The sequence below is a fragment of the Panulirus ornatus genome, chromosome 45 (genome assembly GCF_036320965.1).
Source record: "Panulirus ornatus isolate Po-2019 chromosome 45, ASM3632096v1, whole genome shotgun sequence".
In the NCBI taxonomy this organism is placed as follows: Eukaryota; Metazoa; Arthropoda; class Malacostraca; order Decapoda; family Palinuridae; genus Panulirus; species Panulirus ornatus.
Genome location: NC_092268.1, coordinates 517093 through 537092, shown reverse-complemented (window position 1 = coordinate 537092; position 20000 = coordinate 517093). Strand labels below are relative to the sequence as shown.

At 39.1% G+C, this 20000-nt stretch overlaps 2 protein-coding genes across 57 annotated transcripts in view; one reads left to right on the top strand and one right to left on the bottom strand.

Annotated features, from left to right (window-relative positions):
• Positions 1–20000, bottom strand: part of IleRS (Isoleucyl-tRNA synthetase) — a 415824-nt gene that overhangs the window by 22869 nt on the left and 372955 nt on the right. The window lies entirely within an intron of this gene.
• The window catches only part of LOC139762964 (uncharacterized), a 614722-nt gene that overhangs the window by 367596 nt on the left and 227126 nt on the right, over positions 1–20000 (top strand). For 40 of the 48 annotated variants that reach the window (XM_071688312.1, XM_071688346.1, XM_071688315.1 and 37 more), the window contains 3 exons: positions 8985–9144; positions 12879–12988; positions 14955–15069. In XM_071688312.1, coding sequence (XP_071544413.1) covers positions 8985–9144; positions 12879–12988; positions 14955–15069 — 385 coding nt within the window. Of the gene's footprint in view, positions 1–8984; positions 9145–12878; positions 12989–14954; positions 15070–19343; positions 19504–20000 lie in introns of all 48 variants that reach the window. The other 8 variants (XM_071688355.1, XM_071688352.1, XM_071688354.1 and 5 more) reach the window with 1 other exon arrangement.

The following is a 20000-nucleotide window of genomic DNA, read 5'->3' as shown; positions in this document are numbered from 1 at the left end:
ACATTATATTAGTTTATTAGACCGTAATGAATGAATAGATAGGAATATAAGAAAACCGAAAAGTTGTATCATTTGAATATATATATATATATATATATATATATATATATATATATATATATATATCAGGAGTTAATTTTATTGTAGATATTAATTTGTCATAATATATTTGTAATGAACCTTGCTAGTGTTCGTTAATTAAAAGATGCGTAAGAAGACTTTAGAATTAAAATTTTTGAGAATAGTTTTAAAATCATAGTAGTTAGGGGTGTGTACATCATGGGAAATGTGAGGTTTGAGTATGAAGTTAGTGAAAATAGATGTAATTGAAGCAGACATAAAAACATGCCTTGTACCATCATTAGAGATAATTAAAGCGTGTCTCGTTAATGTATACATAAAAACATGCCTTGTGCCATCATTAAAGATAATTAAAGTGTGTCTAGTTAGTATATATATAAAAACATGCCTTGTGCCACCATTAAAGATAATTAAAGTGTGTCTAGTAAGTGTAAATAGAAAACCTAATTGTATGTATTGAAACATCACACTGTGATCTAGTTGTATAAATGTTGAAATACAGTAGGATAAAAGTTGTTCATTGGTTGCTCTGTGCTTAACATTTCTCTAATTATATAGTACTCAAAAAGTTAATTGTGTTGAGTGTTAGGGAGGTAGGGTGATGTATTGCGGTTAATTGGTTTCGAAGTTAATGTGAAAAATGTATAATAGCTTTTTGTTAGTTATATTGTAGGTGTATTACATAAGTTGATGTAAAAAATGTATAATAGCTTTATTAGTTGTATAGTAGGTGTATTACATTGGTAATATTATGTTGAATTAGTGAATGATGTCAAAAATGTATGAAGTACTGGAAGTGGGTCTTTTTAAGATGATAATGTTGCGCATAAGATTTATTATCAGTAATTAATTTAGATGTATAGAGGAAGTGATTTTCAGTGGTATTGTGTATGGGTCAAGATTTGGTTTGTGATGTAAAATTAGGTAAAATATTTGTATTGAATGAAGATGAGCTTTTGAAATTTGACCTAAGTTAACGTTCGTGGTGACAAGTGCCAAAATTGACATGTTTAATAAACTTTATTATCAGTAATTGATTTAGATGTGTAGAGGAAGTGATTTTCAGTAGTATTGTGTTGTGCTTTTGAGAGTATTAACAGATGGAGAAAGTATATGGAAGAGTTAATTGTTGTGAAAGATCCGAGTGATGGGTGATATTAGTGAGGGCTGTGTAAAATATGGGTCAAGATTTGGTTTGTGATGTAAAATTAGGTAAAATATTTGTATTGAATGAAGATGAGCTTTTGAAATTTGACCTAAGTTAACGTTCGTGGTGACAAGTGCCAAAATTGACATGTTTGATAAGATTTATTATCAGTAATTAATTTAGATGTGTAGAGGAAGTGATTTTCAGTTGTATTGTGGTGTGTTTTTGCGAGTATTAACAGATGGAGAAAGTAGATGGAAGTGTTAATTGTTGTGAAAGATCCGAGTGATGGGTGATATTAGTGAGGGCTGTGTAAAATATGGGTCAAGATTTGGTTTGTGATGTAAAATTAGGTAAAATATTTGTATTGAATGAAGATGAGCTTTTGAAATTTGACCTAAGTTAACGTTCATGGTGACAAGTGCCAAAATTGACATGTTTAATAAGATTTATTATCAGTAATTAATTTAGATGTGTAGAGGAAGTGATTTTCAGTGGTATTGTGGTGTGTTTTTGAGAGTATTAACAGATGGAGAAAGTGTATGGAAGTGTTAATTGTTGTGAAAGATCCGAGTGATGGGTGATATTAGTGAGGGCTGTGTAAAATATGGGTCAAGATTTGGTTTGTGATGTAAAATTAGGTAAAATATTTGTATTGAATGAAGATGAGCTTTTGAAATTTGACCTAAGTTAACGTTCGTGGTGACAAGTGCCAAAATTGACATGTTTGATAAAATTTATTATCAGTAATTAATTTAGATGTATAGAGGAAGTGATTTTCAGTGGTATTGTGGTGTGTTTTTGAGAGTATTAACAGATGGAGAAAGTATATGGAAGTGTTAATTGTTGTGAAAGATCTGAGTGATGGGTGATATTAGTGAGGGCTGTGTAAAATATGGGTCAAGATTTGGTTTGTGATGTAAAATTAGGTAAAATATTTGTATTGAATGAAGATGAGCTTTTGAAATTTAACCTAAGTTAACGTTCATGGTAACAAGTGCCAAAATTGACATGTTTGATAAGATTTATTATCAGTAATTAATTTAGATGTGTAGAGGAAGTGATTTTCAGTGGTATTGTGGTGTGTTTTTGAGAGTATTAACAGATGGAGAAAGTATATGGAAGCGTTAATTGTTGTGAAAGATCCGAGTGATGGGTGATATTAGTGAGGGCTGTGTAAAATATGGGTCAAGACTTGGTTTGTGATGTAAAATTAGGTAAAATATTTGTATTGAATGAAGATGAGCTTTTGAAATTTGACCTAAGTTAACGTTCGTGGTAACAATTGCCGAAACTGACATGTTTGATAAGATTTATTATCAGTAATTAATTTAGATGTGTAGAGGAAGTGATTTTCAGTGGTATTGTGGTGTGTTTTTGAGAGTATTAACAGATGGAGAAAGTATATGGAAGCGTTAATTGTTGTGAAAGATCCGAGTGATGGGTGATATTAGTGAGGGCTGTGTAAAATATGGGTCAAGATTTGGTTTGTGATGTAAAATTAGGTAAAATATTTGTATTGAATGAAGATGAGCTTTTGAAATTTGACCTAAGTTAACGTTCGTGGTGACAAGTGCCAAAATTGACATGTTTGATGAATGTTTATATATATATTATATTATTATTATTTTGCTTTGTCGCTGTCTCCTGCATTAGCGAGGTAGCGCAAAGAAACAGACGAAAGAATAGCCCAACCCACCCACATACATAGGTATATACATACACGTCCACACACGCAAATATACACACCTCTACATCCCAACATATACATGTATATACACACACAGACATATACATATATACACGTGTACATACTTCATACTGTCTGCCTTTATTCATTTCCATCGCCACCTCACCACACATGTAATAACAACCCCCTCCCCCCTCGTGTGTGAAGTAGTGCTAGGAAAGACAACAAAGGCCCCATTCGTTCACACTCAGTCTCTAGCTGTCATGTAATAATGCACTGAAACCACAGCTCCCTTTCCACATCCAGGCCCCACAGAACTTTGCCATGGTTTACCCCAGACACTTCACATGCCCTTGGTTCAATCCACTGACAGCACATCGGCCCCGGTATACCACATCGTTCCAATTCACTCTATTCCTTGCACGCCTTTCACCCTCCTGCATGCTCAGGCCCCAATCACTCAAAATCTTTTTTACTCCATCTTTCCACCTCCAATTTGGTCTCCCACTTCTCCTCGTTCCCTCCACCTCTGACACATTATCCTCTTGGTCAATCTTTCCTCACTCATTCTCTCCATGTGACCAAACCATTTCAAAACACCCTCTTCTGCTCTCTCAACCACACTTTTTATTTCCACACATCTCTCTTACCCTTACATTACTTACTCGATCAAACCACCTCTCCACATATTGTCCTTAAACATCTCATTTCCAGCACATCCACCCTCCTGCGCACAACTCTTATCCATAGCCCACGCCTCGCAACCATACAACATTGTTGGAACCACTATTCCTTCAAACATACCCATTTTTGATTTCCGAGATAATGTTTTCGACTTCCACACACTCTTCAAGGCTCCCAGAATTTTCGCCCCCTCCCCCACCCTATGATTCACTTCCGCTTCCATGGTTCCATCCGCTGCCAAATCCACTCCCAGATATCTAAAACACTTCTCTTCCTCCAGTTTTTCTCCATTCAAACTTACCTCCCAATTGACTTGACCCTCAACCCTACTGTACCTAATAACCTTGCTCTTATTCACATTTACTCTCAACTTTCTTCTCTCACGCACTTTACCAAACTCAGTCACCAGCTTCTGCTGTTTCTCACATGAATCAGCCACCAGCGCTGTATCATCAGCGAACAACAACTGACTCACTTCCCACGCTCTCTCATCCACCACAGACAGCATACTTGCCCCTCTTTCCAAAACTCTTGCATTCACCTCCCTAACAACCCCATCCATAAACAAATTAAACAACCATGGAGACATCACACATCCCTGCCGCTTTATAGATTCAAGAAAAGTTATTGAAACTTGACAAGAGTTTTCATAGCTGTTGAAATATGATTATGAGTGTAGTAGGAATAATTTTAATTGCCATTTTGACATTATATATTGCAGTAGAAGATGGATTAACTGAGGTAGGCTATGTGAAAATGTATGTGCCTGGTTAGTGTTTTTGAATCAATAATTATTTCCTTTTGTTAATGTTATAAGTTACTGACTTTGAATGTAGTTAAAATGTATTTGGTAATGTTTATTGAAGGAGGAGGTAAGAATGTATGAACTGCAATATTTGCCTGTGTTAGATTTAAAATTTACCAAGTATCACATAAAGAAATTATTATTTTACGTGATTTGTTGAGTTTTTTTTTTTCTGCTGTCTCCCACATTTGCGAGGTAGCGCAAGGAAACAGACGAAAGAAATGGCCCAACCCACCCCCATACACATGTATATACATATGTCCACACACACAAATATACATACCTACACAGCTTTCCATGGTTTACCCCAGACGCTTCATATGCCCTGATTCAATCCATTGACAGCACGTCAACCCCGGTATACCACATCGATCCAGTTCACTCTATTCCTTGCCCGCCTTTCATCCTCCTGCATGTTCAGGCCCCGATCACTCAAAATCTTTTTCACTCCATCTTTCCACCTCCAATTTGGTCTCCCACTTCTCCTCATTCCCTCCACCTCCGACACATATATCCTCTTGGTCAATCTTTCCTCACTCATTCTCTCCATGTGCCCAAACCATTTCAAAACACCCTCCTCTGCTCTCTCAACCACGCTCTTTTTATTTCCACACATCTCTCTTACCCTTACATTACTTACTCGATCAAACCACCTCACACCACACATTGTCCTCCAACATCTCATTCCCAGCACATCCACCCTCCTGCGCACAACTCTATCCATAGCCCATGCCTCGCAACCATACAACATTGTTGGAACCACTATTCCTTCAAACATACCCATTTTTGCTTTCCGAGATAATGTTCTCGACTTCCACACATTCTTCAAGGCTCCCAGGATTTTCGCCCCCTCCCCCATCCTATGATTCACTTCCGCTTCCATGGTTCCATCCGCTGCCAGATCCACTCCCAGATATCTAAAACACTTTACTTCCTCCAGTTTTTCTCCATTGAAACTTACCTCCCAATTGACTTGACCCTCAACCCTACTGTACCTAATAATTAACCTTGCTCTTATTCACATTTACTCTTAACTTTCTTCTTTCACACACTTTACCAAACTCAGTCACCAGCTTCTGCAGTTTCTCACATGAATCAGCCACCAGCATTGTATCATCAGCGAACAACAACTGACTCACTTCCCAAGCTCTCTCATCCACAACAGACTTCATACTTGCCCCTCTTTCCAAAACTCTTTCATTCACGTCCCTAACAACCCCATCCATAAACAAATTAAACAACCATGGAGACATCACACACCCCTGCCGCAAACCTACATTCACTGAGAACCAATCACTTTCCTCTCTTCCTACATGTACACATGCCTTACATCCTCGATAAAAACTTTTCACTGCTTCTAACAACTTGCCTCCCACACCATATATTCTTAATACCTTCCTCAGAGCATCTCTATCAACTCTATCATATGCCTTCTCCAGATCCATAAATGCTACATACAAATCCATTTGCTTTTCTAAGTATTTCTCACATACATTCTTCAAAGCAAACACCTGATCCACACATCCTCTACCACTTCTGAAACCACACTGTTCTTCCCCAATCTGATGCTCTGTACATGTCTTCACCCTCTCAATCAATACCGTCCCATATAATTTACCAGGAATACTCAACAAACTTATACCTCTGTAATTTGAGCACTCACTCTTATCCCCTTTGCCTTTGTACAAAGGCACTATGCACGCATTCCGCCAATCCTCAGGCACCTCACCATGAGTCATACATACATTAAATAACCTTACCAACCAGTCAACAATACAGTCACCCCCTTTTTTAATAAATTCCACGGCAATACCATCCAAACCTGCTGCTTTGCCGGCTTTCATCTTCCGCAAAGCTTTTACTATCTCTTCTCTGTTTACCAAATCATTTTCCCTAACCCTCTCACTTTGCACACCACCTCGACCAAAACACCCTATATCTGCCACTCTATCATCAAACACATTCAACAAACCTTCAAAATACTTGCTCCATCTCTCTCACATCACCACTACTTGTTATCACCTCCCCATTTGCGCCCTTCACTGAAGTTCCCATTTGCTTCCTTGTCTTACGCACTTTATTTACCTCCTTCCAGAATATCTTTTATTCTCCCTAAAATTTAATGATACTCTCTCACCCCAACTCTCATTTGCCCTCTTTTTCACCTCTTGCACCTTTCTCTTGACCTCCTGTCTCTTTCTTTTATACATCTCCCACTCAATTGCATTTTTTCCCTGCAAAAATCGTCCAAATGCCTCTCTCTTCTCTTTCACTAATAATCTTACTTCTTCATCCCACCACTCACTACCCTTTCTAATCAACCCACCTCCCACTCTTCTCATGCCACAAGCATCTTTTGCGCAATCCATCACTGATTCCCTAAATGCATTCCATTCCTCCCCCACTCCCCTTACTTCCATTGTTCTCACCTTTTTCCATTCTGTACTCAGTCTCTCCTGGTACTTCCTCACACAAGTCTCCTTCCCAAGCTCACTTACTCTCACCACCCTCTTCACCCCAACATTCACTCTTCTTTTTTGAAAACCCATACAAATCTTCACCTTAGCCTCCACTAGATAATGATCAGACATCCCTCCAGTTGCACCTCTCAGCACATTAACATCCAAAAGTCTCTCTTTCATGCGCCTGTCAATTAACACGTAATGAATAACGCTCTCTGGCCATCTCTCCTACTTACATATGTATACTTATGTATATCTCGCTTTTTAAGCTAGGTATTCCCAATCACCAGTCCTTTTTCAGCACATAAATCTACAAGCTCTTCACCATTTCCATTTACAACACTGAACACTCCATGTATACCAGTTATTCCCTCAACTGCCACATTACTCACCTTTGCATTCAAATCACCCATCACTATAACCCGGTCTCGTGCATCAAAACCACTAACACACTCATTCAGCTGCTCCCAAAACACTTGCCTCTCATGATCTTTCTTCTCATGCCCAGGTGCATATGCACCAATAATCACTCATCTCTCTCCATCAACTTTCAGTTTTACCCATATTAATCGAGAATTTACTTTCTTACATTCTATCACATACTCCCACAACTCCTGTTTCAGGAGTACTGCTACTCCTTCCCTTGCTCTTGTCCTCTTACTAACCCCTGACTTTACTCCCAAGACATTCTCAAACCACTCTTCCCCTTTACCCTTGAGCTTCGTTTCACTCAGAGCCAAAACATCCAGGTTCCTTTCCTCAAACATACTACCTATCTCTCCTTTTTTCACATCTTGGTTACATCCACACACATTTAGACACCCCAGTCTGAGCCTTCGAGGAGGATGAGCACTCCCCGCGTGACTCCTTCTTCTGTTTCCCATTTTAGAAAGTTAAAAATATTGATGTATAGATTTAAATTTTTGCTTGATATTGATAGTTGTGTTATTTTTATATGTATATTGTGTGTATATTCTATTAGGTGTATTTGTTGTATTTCAGCTGTATTATTTGTTTAATTACAGTTGCATTTGCATTGAATATTAAGTGTATTAGTTTGATATGATTATAAGTAGTATGTTAGTATGTGTCTTACTTGTATATTAGCATAAGTGTAACTTTCATATTATAAGGTATATTGTAATTGCTATATATAGTGAAATATTTGCATTTATTGTATACTATTGTAGATGATTTTATTATTTGCTGATGTGTATTAATTGAATAATATTAATATGATGTTTATTGGTGTTATATTATCATGTGTATTACTGTTTTCAAATGTATTATGTTTTTTGCAAGGTTTATTGCTGTTATATTTTGAATGTTACAAATTGTAAAATTTATAATAAATAATGTATTTTAAGAGCTTATGTACATTTGTGTTTGTATATATATACTTGGATGGCATTGCAGTGGAATTTATAAAAAAACGGGGTGACCATGTTGTTGACTGGTTGGTGAGGATATTCAATGTATGTTTGGTTCATGGTGCAGTGCCTGAGGATTGGCGGAATGCATGCATAGCGCTGTTGTACAAAGGCAAAGGGGATGATAAAGGTGAGTGTTCAAATTACAGAGGTATAAGTTTGTTGAGTATTCCTGGGAAAGTATATGTTAAAAAGATTATTAAACCAATGCAAATTTTTTTGAGAATTTGAGGGGATATCACTTTGTAAATGTGGATTCAAGTAGGCATACTTATTGCATTGCAAACCAGTATGAAACTGGTGTCCTTTATATGGCTAATACTACTTTATACTGGCTACTAAACATGTTGTGTTATATACATAGGATGTCTATATTTCGTTTCCTGCTTATCGAATGGATCACGTTTACAGTTGGCTAACTCGTATATTCCTGCACTTTAAGTCGATTTATGTGAGCAAACCAAGGCTGTATGCTCATGATTTAATACATAATTGGGAACCAAAAACTGTCGAGTTGGCCTTCATAATTTTAGACAAACTAGCAGGCATAGCTGTAGATGAGTGGTGTTCAGTGGTAATTATAGGAATAGTTGAGGAAATGTAGTTTAGTGGTTCTAACATATTGGGGTAAAGGAATATAATCAATAGTATGTGGTTGCTTTTGGTTAAGCATTTCACTTTGCAGGTGAATGGCCACTCGCTAGACAGCATAACCCGGGAGTTCCTACTAGATGGTGTAGATCAGAATGTACAGGAAAGTTGGCGTGCAAACTACATGGGAATGGACGTCTTCACCACCCGTGGCAGTCCCATAGCAGGAACGATCTCTGGAGTGCTAACTAGTGGTAGGTTTTCTGCTACTTAATGGTCTTGTTTTGATCTAGTTGGGCATAGGAACGGGATAAGGAACCTCCTAATTTTTCTGATGGAAAGTTCCACTATTTCCTAATATTTTCTAACCATGAAAGTGTGCTGCGAGGTGCAACTGGAGGGATGTCTGATCATTATCTTGTGGAGGCTAAGGTGAAGATTTGGATGGGTTTTCAGAAAAGAAGAGTGAATGTTGGGGTGAAGCGGATGGTGAGAGTAAGTGAGCTTGGGAAGGAGACTTGTGTGAGGAAGTACCAGGAGAGACTGAGTACAAAATGGAAAAAGGTGAGAACAATGGAAGTAAGGGGAGTGGGGGAGGAATGGGATGTATTTAGGGAATCAGTGATGGATTGCGCAAAAGATGCTTATGGCATGAGAAGAGTGGGAGATGGGTTGATCAGAAAGGGTAGGGAGTGGTGGGATGAAGAAGTAAGATTATTAGTGAAAGAGGAGAGAGAGGCATTTGGACGATTTTTGCAGGGAAAAAATGCAATTGAGTGGGAGATGTATCAAAGAAAGAGACAGGAGGTCAAGAGAAAGGTGCAAGAGGTGAAAAAGAGGGCAAATAAGAGTTGGGGTGAGAGAGTATCATTAAATTTTAGGGAGAATAAAAAGATGTTTTGGAAGGAGGTAAATAAAGTGCGTAAGGCAAGGGAGCAAATGGGAACTTCAGTGAAGGGCGCAAATGGGGAGGTGATAACAAGTAGTGGTGATGTGAGAAGGAGATGGAGTGAGTATTTTGAAGGTTTGTTGAATGTGTTTGATGATAGAGTGGCAGATGTAGGGTGTTTTGGTCGAGGTGGTGTGCAAAGTGAGAGGGTTAGGGAAAATGATTTGGTAAACAGAGGAGAGGTAGTAAAAGCTTTGCGGAAGATGAAAGCCGGCAAGGCAGCAGGTTTGGATGGTATTGCAGTGGAATTTATTAAAAAAGGGGGTGACTGTATTGTTGACTGGTTGGTAAGGTTATTTAATGTATGTATGACTCATGGTGAGGTGCCTGAGGATTGGCGGAATGCGTGCATAGTGCCATTGTACAAAGGCAAAGGGATAAGAGTGAGTGCTCAAATTACAGAGGTATAAGTTTGTTGAGTATTCCTGGTAGATTATATGGAAGGGTATTGATTAAGAGGGTGAAGGCATGTAGAGAGCATCAGATTGGGGAAGAGCAGTGTGGTTTCAGAAGTGGTAGAGGATGTGTGGATCAGGTGTTTGCTTTGAAGAATGTATGTGAGAAATACTTAGAAAAGCAAATGGATTTGTATGTAGCATTTATGGATCTGGAGAAGGCATATGATAGAGTTGATAGAGATGCTCTGAGGAAGGTATTAAGAATATATGGTGTGGGAGGCAAGTTGGAAAAGCAGTGAAAAGTTTTTATCGAGGATGTAAGGCATGCTTTGAAGAATGTATGTGAGAAATACTTAGAAAAGCAAATGGATTTGTATGTAGCATTTATGGATCTGGAGAAGGCATATGATAGAGTTGATAGAGATGCTCTGTGGAAGGTATTAAGAATATATGGTGTGGGAGGCAAGTTGGAAAAGCAGTGAAAAGTTTTTATCGAGGATGTAAGGCATGTGTGCATGTAGGAAGAGAGGAAAGTGATTGGTTCTCAGTGAATGTAGGTTTGTGGCAGGGGTGTGTGATGTCTCTATGGTTGTTTAATTTGTTTATGGATGGGGTTGTTAGGGAGGTGAATGCAAGAGTTTTGGAAAGAGGGGCAAGTATGAAGTCTGTTGTGGATGAGAGAGCTTGGGAAGTGAGTCAGTTGTTGTTCGCTGATGATACAGCGCTGGTGGCTGATTCATGTGAGAAACTGCAGAAGCTGGTGACTGAGTTTGGTAAAGTGTGTGAAAGAAGAAAGTTAAGAGTAAATGTGAATAAGAGCAAGGTTATTAGGTACAGTAGGGTTGAGGGTCAAGTAAATTGGGAGGTAAGTTTGAATGGAGAAAAACTGGAGGAAGTAAAGTGTTTTAGATATGTGGGAGTGGATCTGGCAGCGGATGGAACCATGGAAGCGGAAGTGAATCATAGGGTGGGGGAGGGGGCGAAAATTCTGGGAGCCTTGAAGAATGTTTGAAAGTCGAGAACATTATCTCGGAAATCAAAAATGGGTATGTTTGAAGGAATAGTGGTTCCAACAATGTTGTATGGTTGCGAGGCGTGGGCTATGGATAGAGTTGTGCGCAGGAGGGTGGATGTGCTGGAAATGAGATGTTTGAGGACAATATGTGGTGTGAGGTGGTTTGATCATGTAAGTAATGTAAGGGTGAGAGAGATGTGTGGAAATAAAAAGAGTTTGGTTGAGAGAGCAGAAGAGGGTGTTTTGAAATGGTTTGGTCACATGGAGAGAATGAGTGGGGAAAGATTGACCAAGAGGATATATGTGTCGGAGGTGGAGGGAATGAGGAGAAGTGGGAGACCAAATTGGAGGTGGAAAGATGGAGTGAAAAAGATTTTGAGTGATCAGGGCCTGAACATGCATGAGGGTGAAAGGCGTGCAAGGAATAGAGTGAATTGGATCGATGTGGTATGCCGGGGTCATCGTGCTGTCAATGGATTGAACCAGGGCATGTGAAGCGTCTAGGGTAAACCACGCAAAGTTGTGTGGGGCCTGGATGTGGAAAGGGAGCTGTTGTTTCGGTGCATTATTACATGACAGCTAGAGACTGAGTGTGAATGAATGGGGCCTTTGGTGTCTTTTCCTAGTGCTACCTCGCACACATGAGGGGGGAGGGGGGGTTATTCCATGTGTGGCGATGGGAACAAATAAAGGCAGACAGTATGAATTATGTACATGTGCATTTATGTATATGTCTGTGTGTGTATATATATGTGTACATTGAGATGTATAGGTATGTATATTTGCATGTGTGGACGTGTATGTATATAAATAAAAAAAAATCTTTGCTTGATTGATAAAAAGCTGTTTAATCAGTTTCATTTTAACTAGTAACCTACATCTTTTGTATTTGTAATAGACCATCTATTCAGACTACTTAACCTAAATATCTTGTTTTTCAGACCAGTTGTCAAATTTTCCACACCTTGAAATACATAATGTAGGCAGTTGACATGCTTTTATTGGACTGAACAAGGGCATGTGAAACAGCAGGGGGAAACCATGATGTGCAGGCTGTGTTTTTGGTGCTTTGCACATGTCATGTAGAGAATGGATGAGTGAATGTAGCCTTTCTTTTTCTGTTCCTGGCACTGCCTCACAAATACAGGAAACTGCAACCAAGTATGAAAAAATGTAGTCATCCATAGACAAAGCCTGAGTTTCTACCACTCGCTCACTGTTTGGGTAAAATGTTCCAATCTCCATATTATTATATAAATAGTTTGCACACTTATGCCCTCAGTTGCTTCAGTAAAATAAATTTAATTCCCCTTCCTTAATATGCATTTCCTACATCAGTGTTAGGTTAGATTTTTTTAGCTTTGCTGGCTTTTTTTTTGAATCATTCTTTTTATTGTTTTGTTAGATTATTGGATGTCATATAAAGTACTAAGTCTCTGAATGGTCATTCCTTTTTTCATGTAGCATTTGGTTGCTAAAACACTTTAAGTATCTTCACCCATATAGGGGTGGTGTATCTTATGAGAGCAAATCCATAAGTGGTGTAACTTTACTTTTAGCACTTTTTGAATATTGGTTGTGGTATTTTGTAAATTTACATCGTCTAAATTAATTTACTTTTTCTAGTGTCGGTGGGTGGCATGACGGTATGTGACTTGGTAGTTATGACCAGAGATGATATCGTAGCAGACAACCTTGTTTACACAGCCCCCATCTCCATATTTGGTGATGTTTTGGTGAGATTTCATGATTACTAAGCTTCATATTTCTATATTTTGTGGGAATGACAAAGGTAAGGTTGAAGGTTTAGTATAAAGATGGCACTTGAAAAATCTGCAGAAACAACTGTGGTGTGTAGTAGCAATAACCACCCAAGTTTCTGTATATGGTTTTAAAAATGATCTAGGTTCTATGATGGTAAATATTTCATCTATTTCAAACCTAATTTACACTTTCAGTACTTCAACCCTTCCTATATACTACTCCTTATACTCATTCCCTTTCTCGTACTGAAAATATATCTACTTATTTTGGACCTTTGCAGCATCTTAGAGATGAGAAGCAGCAACCTAGTTAATTAAATGGTGCTTCTAATGCAATTTCTTCCACCATTCAACCCTGGAGTAACGAAAAGATGTTGAGAATAGCCTTATACTCCACTCTTTCCTAGAAATCCCACATAATCAACATGGCAAATTCTGCTTCCCTAAAGCTAGGAATGTTGTATAGGCGCCCTAATTGTTTTTCTTGTGAGCAGTTATCACATCTACAAGGGTTTCATATACACATCTCTAGTGGCTCTTCCTCCACCTTTAAAAGTCAGGTCTACAAACACTTGTAGAGCCCTATTCAACTTCTATTTACTTTTCCTTGTACTTTATTTCTTTCATACAAGATTGCCTTCAATAGGGGCATGTTATTTCTGTGCCACATTTTCTTTTGAAAAAAAGATTTGCTTAGATTGTAATTAGTAAAATACAGCAGTTATGAAAATTATTGGTATAGCTTTATGAAATTACTATTTTCACATGGAGATTACCAATATTGCAAAATTAAATCACTTGATTGGTAAACTGAAATGTTTTAATGATTGTACTCTCAATACACTAAGTATTATTGCTCAAGCAGTCTGGCTATACACTAAATTAAATGGTTGAGTGCATTTGAAGAATGATCCAAGAAAGTTTTTGCTAAGAATGCATTGTAGTTACCAAGTGAAATAAGAGTGGTTCGAAAAGTTGTTTGGAAATAATGTCAAAAATAGAAAGTTTCATGTCCAAGTTAGTTATCTTTAGAAATAAGGACAAATTCCTTGCTAAAAAATTTTATTAGTGGAATTAAACTGAAACCAGGTTCTTTAGGTCCTGGAAAACTCTGTAAAATTTAACGGCCAAAGACTGAATTTGATTGATACGTAAAGCTGCAGATCAAGCAAATTTAAGAAGGTTGTTTGTCATATGCTATTCAGTTCTTTATAGACTGAAAGGAATCTGCTTGAGACTGAGTGTGAACAAATGTGGTGTAGTGCTAGGAATGGATGAAGGCAAACATGTATGAAAATGTACGTGTGTATATGTCTGTGTATGTATATGTACATGTATGTGTATTTATGTATGTGGTTGGGCCCATCTTTGTTTCCTGGTGCTACCTCTTGGATGGGGGGAACTAAACTGGAGATCAGAGGATGGAGTAAAAAGATTTTGAGTGACTGGGGCTTGAACATGCTGGAGGGTGAAAAGCATGCTTGGGATAGTGTGATTTGGAACAATGTTGTGCAGTTGGTTGACTGAGCCCCAGCATCTAGGGTAAACCGTGGAAAGTCTGTGTGGCCTGGTTATGGATAGGGAGCTGTGGCTTCGGTGCGTAACACATGACAACAAGAGAGCAGGTGTGACTGGATGCAGCCATTCTAAATATTTTTCTGGCTCCACTTTGCTAATGTAGGTAATAGCATTCGGGAATTAAAAGGAAATTTACTTAAGTTATCAGTTACATTGAAGGTTAAAATGTGACTCCTGGGGGATGACAACAGTGGACAAAACAATCCTGTGGTGTCTGCCATGCTATGCAGACGGTGAAACAAAGTAGAATGGCTGCAAAAAGTTTTTTTTTTTTTTTTGGGTTATGAGAATTCACCCTTAAATTATGATTGAGATTACACCTTTACAAGATTACTTTTCTTTAAGATCCACATCGTTCCAGGTGTCCGGACTAGTGGATGGCCAAGATGTGGATCACCTGTTTTCTACCAGGGTCACACTGGATGGAATACAAACATTATCTGCATCTTACATATTTGAAGCAATCAGAGTAGAGGGTAAGCAACTTGTTTAACATAGAAATTTATATAAAGTATTCTGTGTACTTGTTATCACCTCCCCATTTGTGCCCTTCACTGAAGTTCCCATTTGCTCCCTTGTCTTACGCACTTTATTTACCTCCTTCCAGAACATCTTTTTATTCTCCCTAAAATTTAATGATACTATCTCACCCCAACTCTCATTTGCCCTCTTTTTCACCTCTTGCACCTTTCTCTTGACCTCCTGTCTCTTTCTTTTATACATCTCCCGCTCAATTGCATTTTTTCCCTGGAAAAATCGTCCAAATGCCTCTCTCTTCTCTTTCACTAATAATCTTACTTCTTCATCCCACCACTCACTACTCTTTCTAATCAACCCACCTCCCACTCTTTTCATGCCACAAGCATCTTTTGTGCAATCCATCACTGATTCCCTAAATGCATCCCATTCCTCCCCCACTCCCCTTACTTCCATTGTTTTACCTTTTTCCATTCTGTACTCAGTCTCTCCTGGTACTTCCTCACACAAGTCTCCTTCCCAAGCTCACTTACTCTCACCACCCTCTTCACCCCAACATTCACTCTTCTTTTCTGAAAACCCATACAAATCTTCACCTTATCCTCCACAAGATAATGATCAGACATCCCTCCAGTTGCACCTCTCAGCACATTAACATCCAAAAGTCTCTCTTTTGTGCGCCTGTCAATTAACACGTAATCCAGTAACGCTCTCTGGCCATCTCTCCTACTTACATATGTATACTTATGTATATCTCGCTTTTTAAACCAGGTATTCCCAATCACCAGTCCTTTTTCAGCACATAAATCTACAAGCTCTTCACCATTTCCATTTACAACACTGAACACCCCATGTATACCAATTATTCCCTCAACTGCCACATTACTCACCTTTGCATTCAAATCACCCGTCACTATAACCCGGTCTCATGCATCAAAACCACTAACACACTCATTCATCTGCTCCCAAAACACTTGCCTCTCATTATCTTTCTTCTCATGCTCAGGTGCATATGCACCAATAATCACCCATCTCTCTCCATCAACTTCCAGTTTTACCCAAATGGAGGCTAAGGTGAAGATTTGTATGGGTTTTCAGAAAAGAAGAGTGAATGTTGGGGTGAAGAGGGTGGTGAGAGTAAGTGAGCTTGGGAAGGAGACTTGTGTGAGGAAGTACCAGGAGAGACTGAGTACAGAATGGAAAAAGGTGAGAACAATGGAAGTAAGGGGAGTGGGGGAGGAATGGGATGTATTTAGGGAATCAGTGATGGATTGCGCAAAAGATGCTTGTGGCATGAGAAGAGTGGGAGGTGGGTTGATTAGAAAGGGTAGTGGGTGGTGGGATGAAGAAGTAAGAGTTTTAGTGAAAGAGAAGAGAGAGGCATTTGGACGATTTTTGCAGGGAAAAAATGCAATTGAGTGGGAGATGTATAAAAGAAAGAGACAGGAGGTCAAGAGAAAGGTGCAAGAGGTGAAAAAAAGGGCAAATGAGAGTTGGGGTGAGAGAGTATCATTAAATTTTAGGGAGAATAAAAAGATGTTCAGGAAGGAGGTAAATAAAGTGCGTAAGACAAGGGAGCAAATGGGAACTTCAGTGAAGGGCGCAAATGGGGAGGTGATAACAAGTAGTGGTGATGTGAGGAGATGGAGTGAGTATTTTGAAGGTTTGTTGAATGTGTTTGATGATAGAGTGGCAGATATAGGGTGTTTTGGTCGAGGTGGTGTGCAAAGTGAGAGGGTTAGGGAAAATGATTTGGTAAACAGAGAAGAGGTAGTAAAAGCTTTGCGGAAGATGAAAGCCGGCAAGGCAGCAGGTTTGGATGGTATTGCAGTGGAATTTATTAAAAAAGGGGGTGACTGTATTGTTGACTGGTTGGTAAGGTTATTTAATGTATGTATGACTCATGGTGAGGTGCCTGAGGATTGGCGGCATGCGTGCATAGTGCCATTGTACAAAGGCAAAGGGGATAAGAGTGAGTGCTCAAATTACAGAGGTATAAGTTTGTTGAGTATTGCTGGTAAATTATATGGGAGGGTATTGATTGAGAGGGTGAAGACATGTACAGAGCATCAGATTGGGGAAGAGCAGTGTGGTTTCAGAAGTGGTAGAGGATGTGTGGATCAGGTGTTTGCTTTGAAGAATGTATGTGAGAAATACTTAGAAAAGCAAATGGATTTGTATGTAGCATTTATGGATCTGGAGAAGGCATATGATAGAGTTGATAGAGATGCTCTGTGGAAGGTATTAAGAATATATGGTGTGGGAGGCAAGTTGTTAGAAGCAGTGAAAAGTTTTTATCGAGGATGTAAGGCATGTGTACGTGTAGGAAGAGAGGAAAGTGATTGGTTCTCAGTGAATGTAGGTTTGCGGCAGGGGTGTGTGATGTCTCCATGGGTGTTTGATTTGTTTATGGATGGGGTTGTTAGGGAGGTAAATGCAAGAGTTTTGGAAAGAGGGGCAAGTATGAAGTCTGTTGGGGATGAGAGAGCTTGGGAAGTGAGTCAGTTGTTGTTCGCTGATGATACAGCGCTGGTGGCTGATTCATGTGAGAAACTGCAGAAGCTGGTGACTGAGTTTGGTAAAGTGTGTGGAAGAAGAAAGTTAAGAGTAAATGTGAATAAGAGCAAGGTTATTAGGTACAGTAGGGTTGAGGGTCAAGTCAATTGGGAGGTGAGTTTGAATGGAGAAAAACTGGAGGAAGTGAAGTGTTTTAGATATCTTGGAGTGGATCTGGCAGCGGATGGAACCATGGAAGCGGAAGTGGATCATAGGGTGGGGGAGGGGGCGAAAATTCTGGGAGCCTTGAAGAATGTGTGGAAGTCGAGAACATTATCTCGTAAAGCAAAAATGGGTATGTTTGAAGGAATAGTGGTTCCAACAATTTTGTATGGTTGCGAGGCGTGGGCTATGGATAGAGTTGTGCGCAGGAGGATGGATGTGCTGGAAATGAGATGTTTGAGGAAAATGTGTGGTGTGAGGTGGTTTGATCGAGTAAGTAACATAAGGGTAAGGGAGATGTGTGGAAATAAAAAGAGCATGGTTGAGAGAGCAGAAGAGGGTGTTTTGAAATGGTTTGGGCACATGGAGAGAATGAGTGAGGAAAGATTGACCAAGAGGATATATGTGTCGGAGGTGGAGGGAACGAGGAGAAGAGGGAGACCAAATTGGAGGTGGAAAGATGGAGTGAAAAAGATTTTGTGTGATCGGGGCCTGAACATGCAGGAGGGTGAAAGGAGGGCAAGGAATAGAGTGAATTGGAGCGATGTGGTATACCGGGGTTGACGTGCTGTCAGTGGATTGAATCAAGGCATGTGAAGCGTCTGGGGTAAACCATGGAAAGCTGTGTAGGTATGTATATTTGCGTGTGTGGACGTATGTATATACATGTGTATGGGGGGGGGGGGCCATTTCTTTCGTCTGTTTCCTTGCGCTACCTCGCAAACGCTGGAGACAGCGACAAAGTATAATAAAAAAAATAATAAAAATAATGTTACAAATTGTAAAATTTATAATGAATAATGTATTTTAAGAGCTTATGTACATTTGTGTTTGTATATATATACTTGGATGGCATTGCAGTGAAATTTATCAAAAAAGGGGGTGACCATGTTGTTGACTGGTTGGTGAGGATATTCAATGTATGTTTGGTTCATAGTGAAGTGCCTGAGGATTGGCGGAATGCATGCATAGCGCTGTTGTATAAAATCGAAGGGGATGATAAAGGTGAGTGTTCAAATTACAGAGGTATAAGTTTGTTGAGTATTCCTGGGAAAGTATATGTTAAAAAGATTATTAAACCAATGGAAATTTTTCTGAGAATTTGAGGGGATATCACTGTAAATGTGGATTCAAGTAGGCATACTTCTTGCATTGCAAACCAGTATGAAACTGGTGTCCTTTATATGGCTAATACTGCTTTATACTGGCTACTAAACATGTGTTATATACATAGGATGTCTATATTTGGTTTCCTGTTTATCGAATGGATCACGTTTACAGTTGGCTAACTCGTATATTCCTGCACTTTTAAGTCGATGTATGTGAGCAAACCAAGGCTGTATGCTCATGATTTGATACATATAATTGGGAACCAAAAACTCGTGTTGCCTTCATAATTTTAGACAAACTAGCAGGCATATCTGTAGATTAGTGGTGTTCAGTGGTAATAATAGTAATAGTAGAGGAAATGGAGTTTAGTGGTTCTGACATATTGTGGTCAAGGAGTATAATCAATAGTATGTGGTTGCTTTTGGTTAAGCATTTCACTTTGCAGGTGAATGGCCACACGCTAGACTGCATAACCCGGGAGTTCCTACTAGATGGTGTAGATCAGAATGTACAGGAAAGTTGGCATGCAAACTACATGGAAGTGGATGTCTTCACCACCCGTGGCAGTCCCATAGCAGGAACGATCTCTGGAATGCTAACTAGTGGTAGGTTTTCTGCTACGTAATGGTCTTGTTTTGATCTAGCTGGGCATAGGAATGGGATAAGGAACCTCCTAATTTTTCTGGAGGAAAGTTCCACTATTTCCTAATATTTTCTAACCATAAAAGTGATATCAATGTTAAATGAAGGCGAGCTTGGGATGGGGGCGAGTTGCCTAGGCAAGGTGGCAGAATAGGGTCAGTGCAAGGATTACCTTACTTGATGCTAGAAGCTTTATTGGTTGTAGTTGTACACACATGATGACACTCTTGGCCTTCTCTCCCTTTTTTTTTTTTTTTTTTTTAAGAAAAGGAGTTAGGGCTGTGAAAATAACGCAGGCATTATGTATTTACAGAATAGTTCTTGATTACTAACAAGACTGCGTAGGAAAGACAACAGGGAAGTTGCCATTACACTGTCCTTGCACATTCATTGCTCCTAGCTTGTCCTCCTAAACGGTACCTTTTTCAAAAATAATTTTAATGGGCTTTGCTTAGAATTT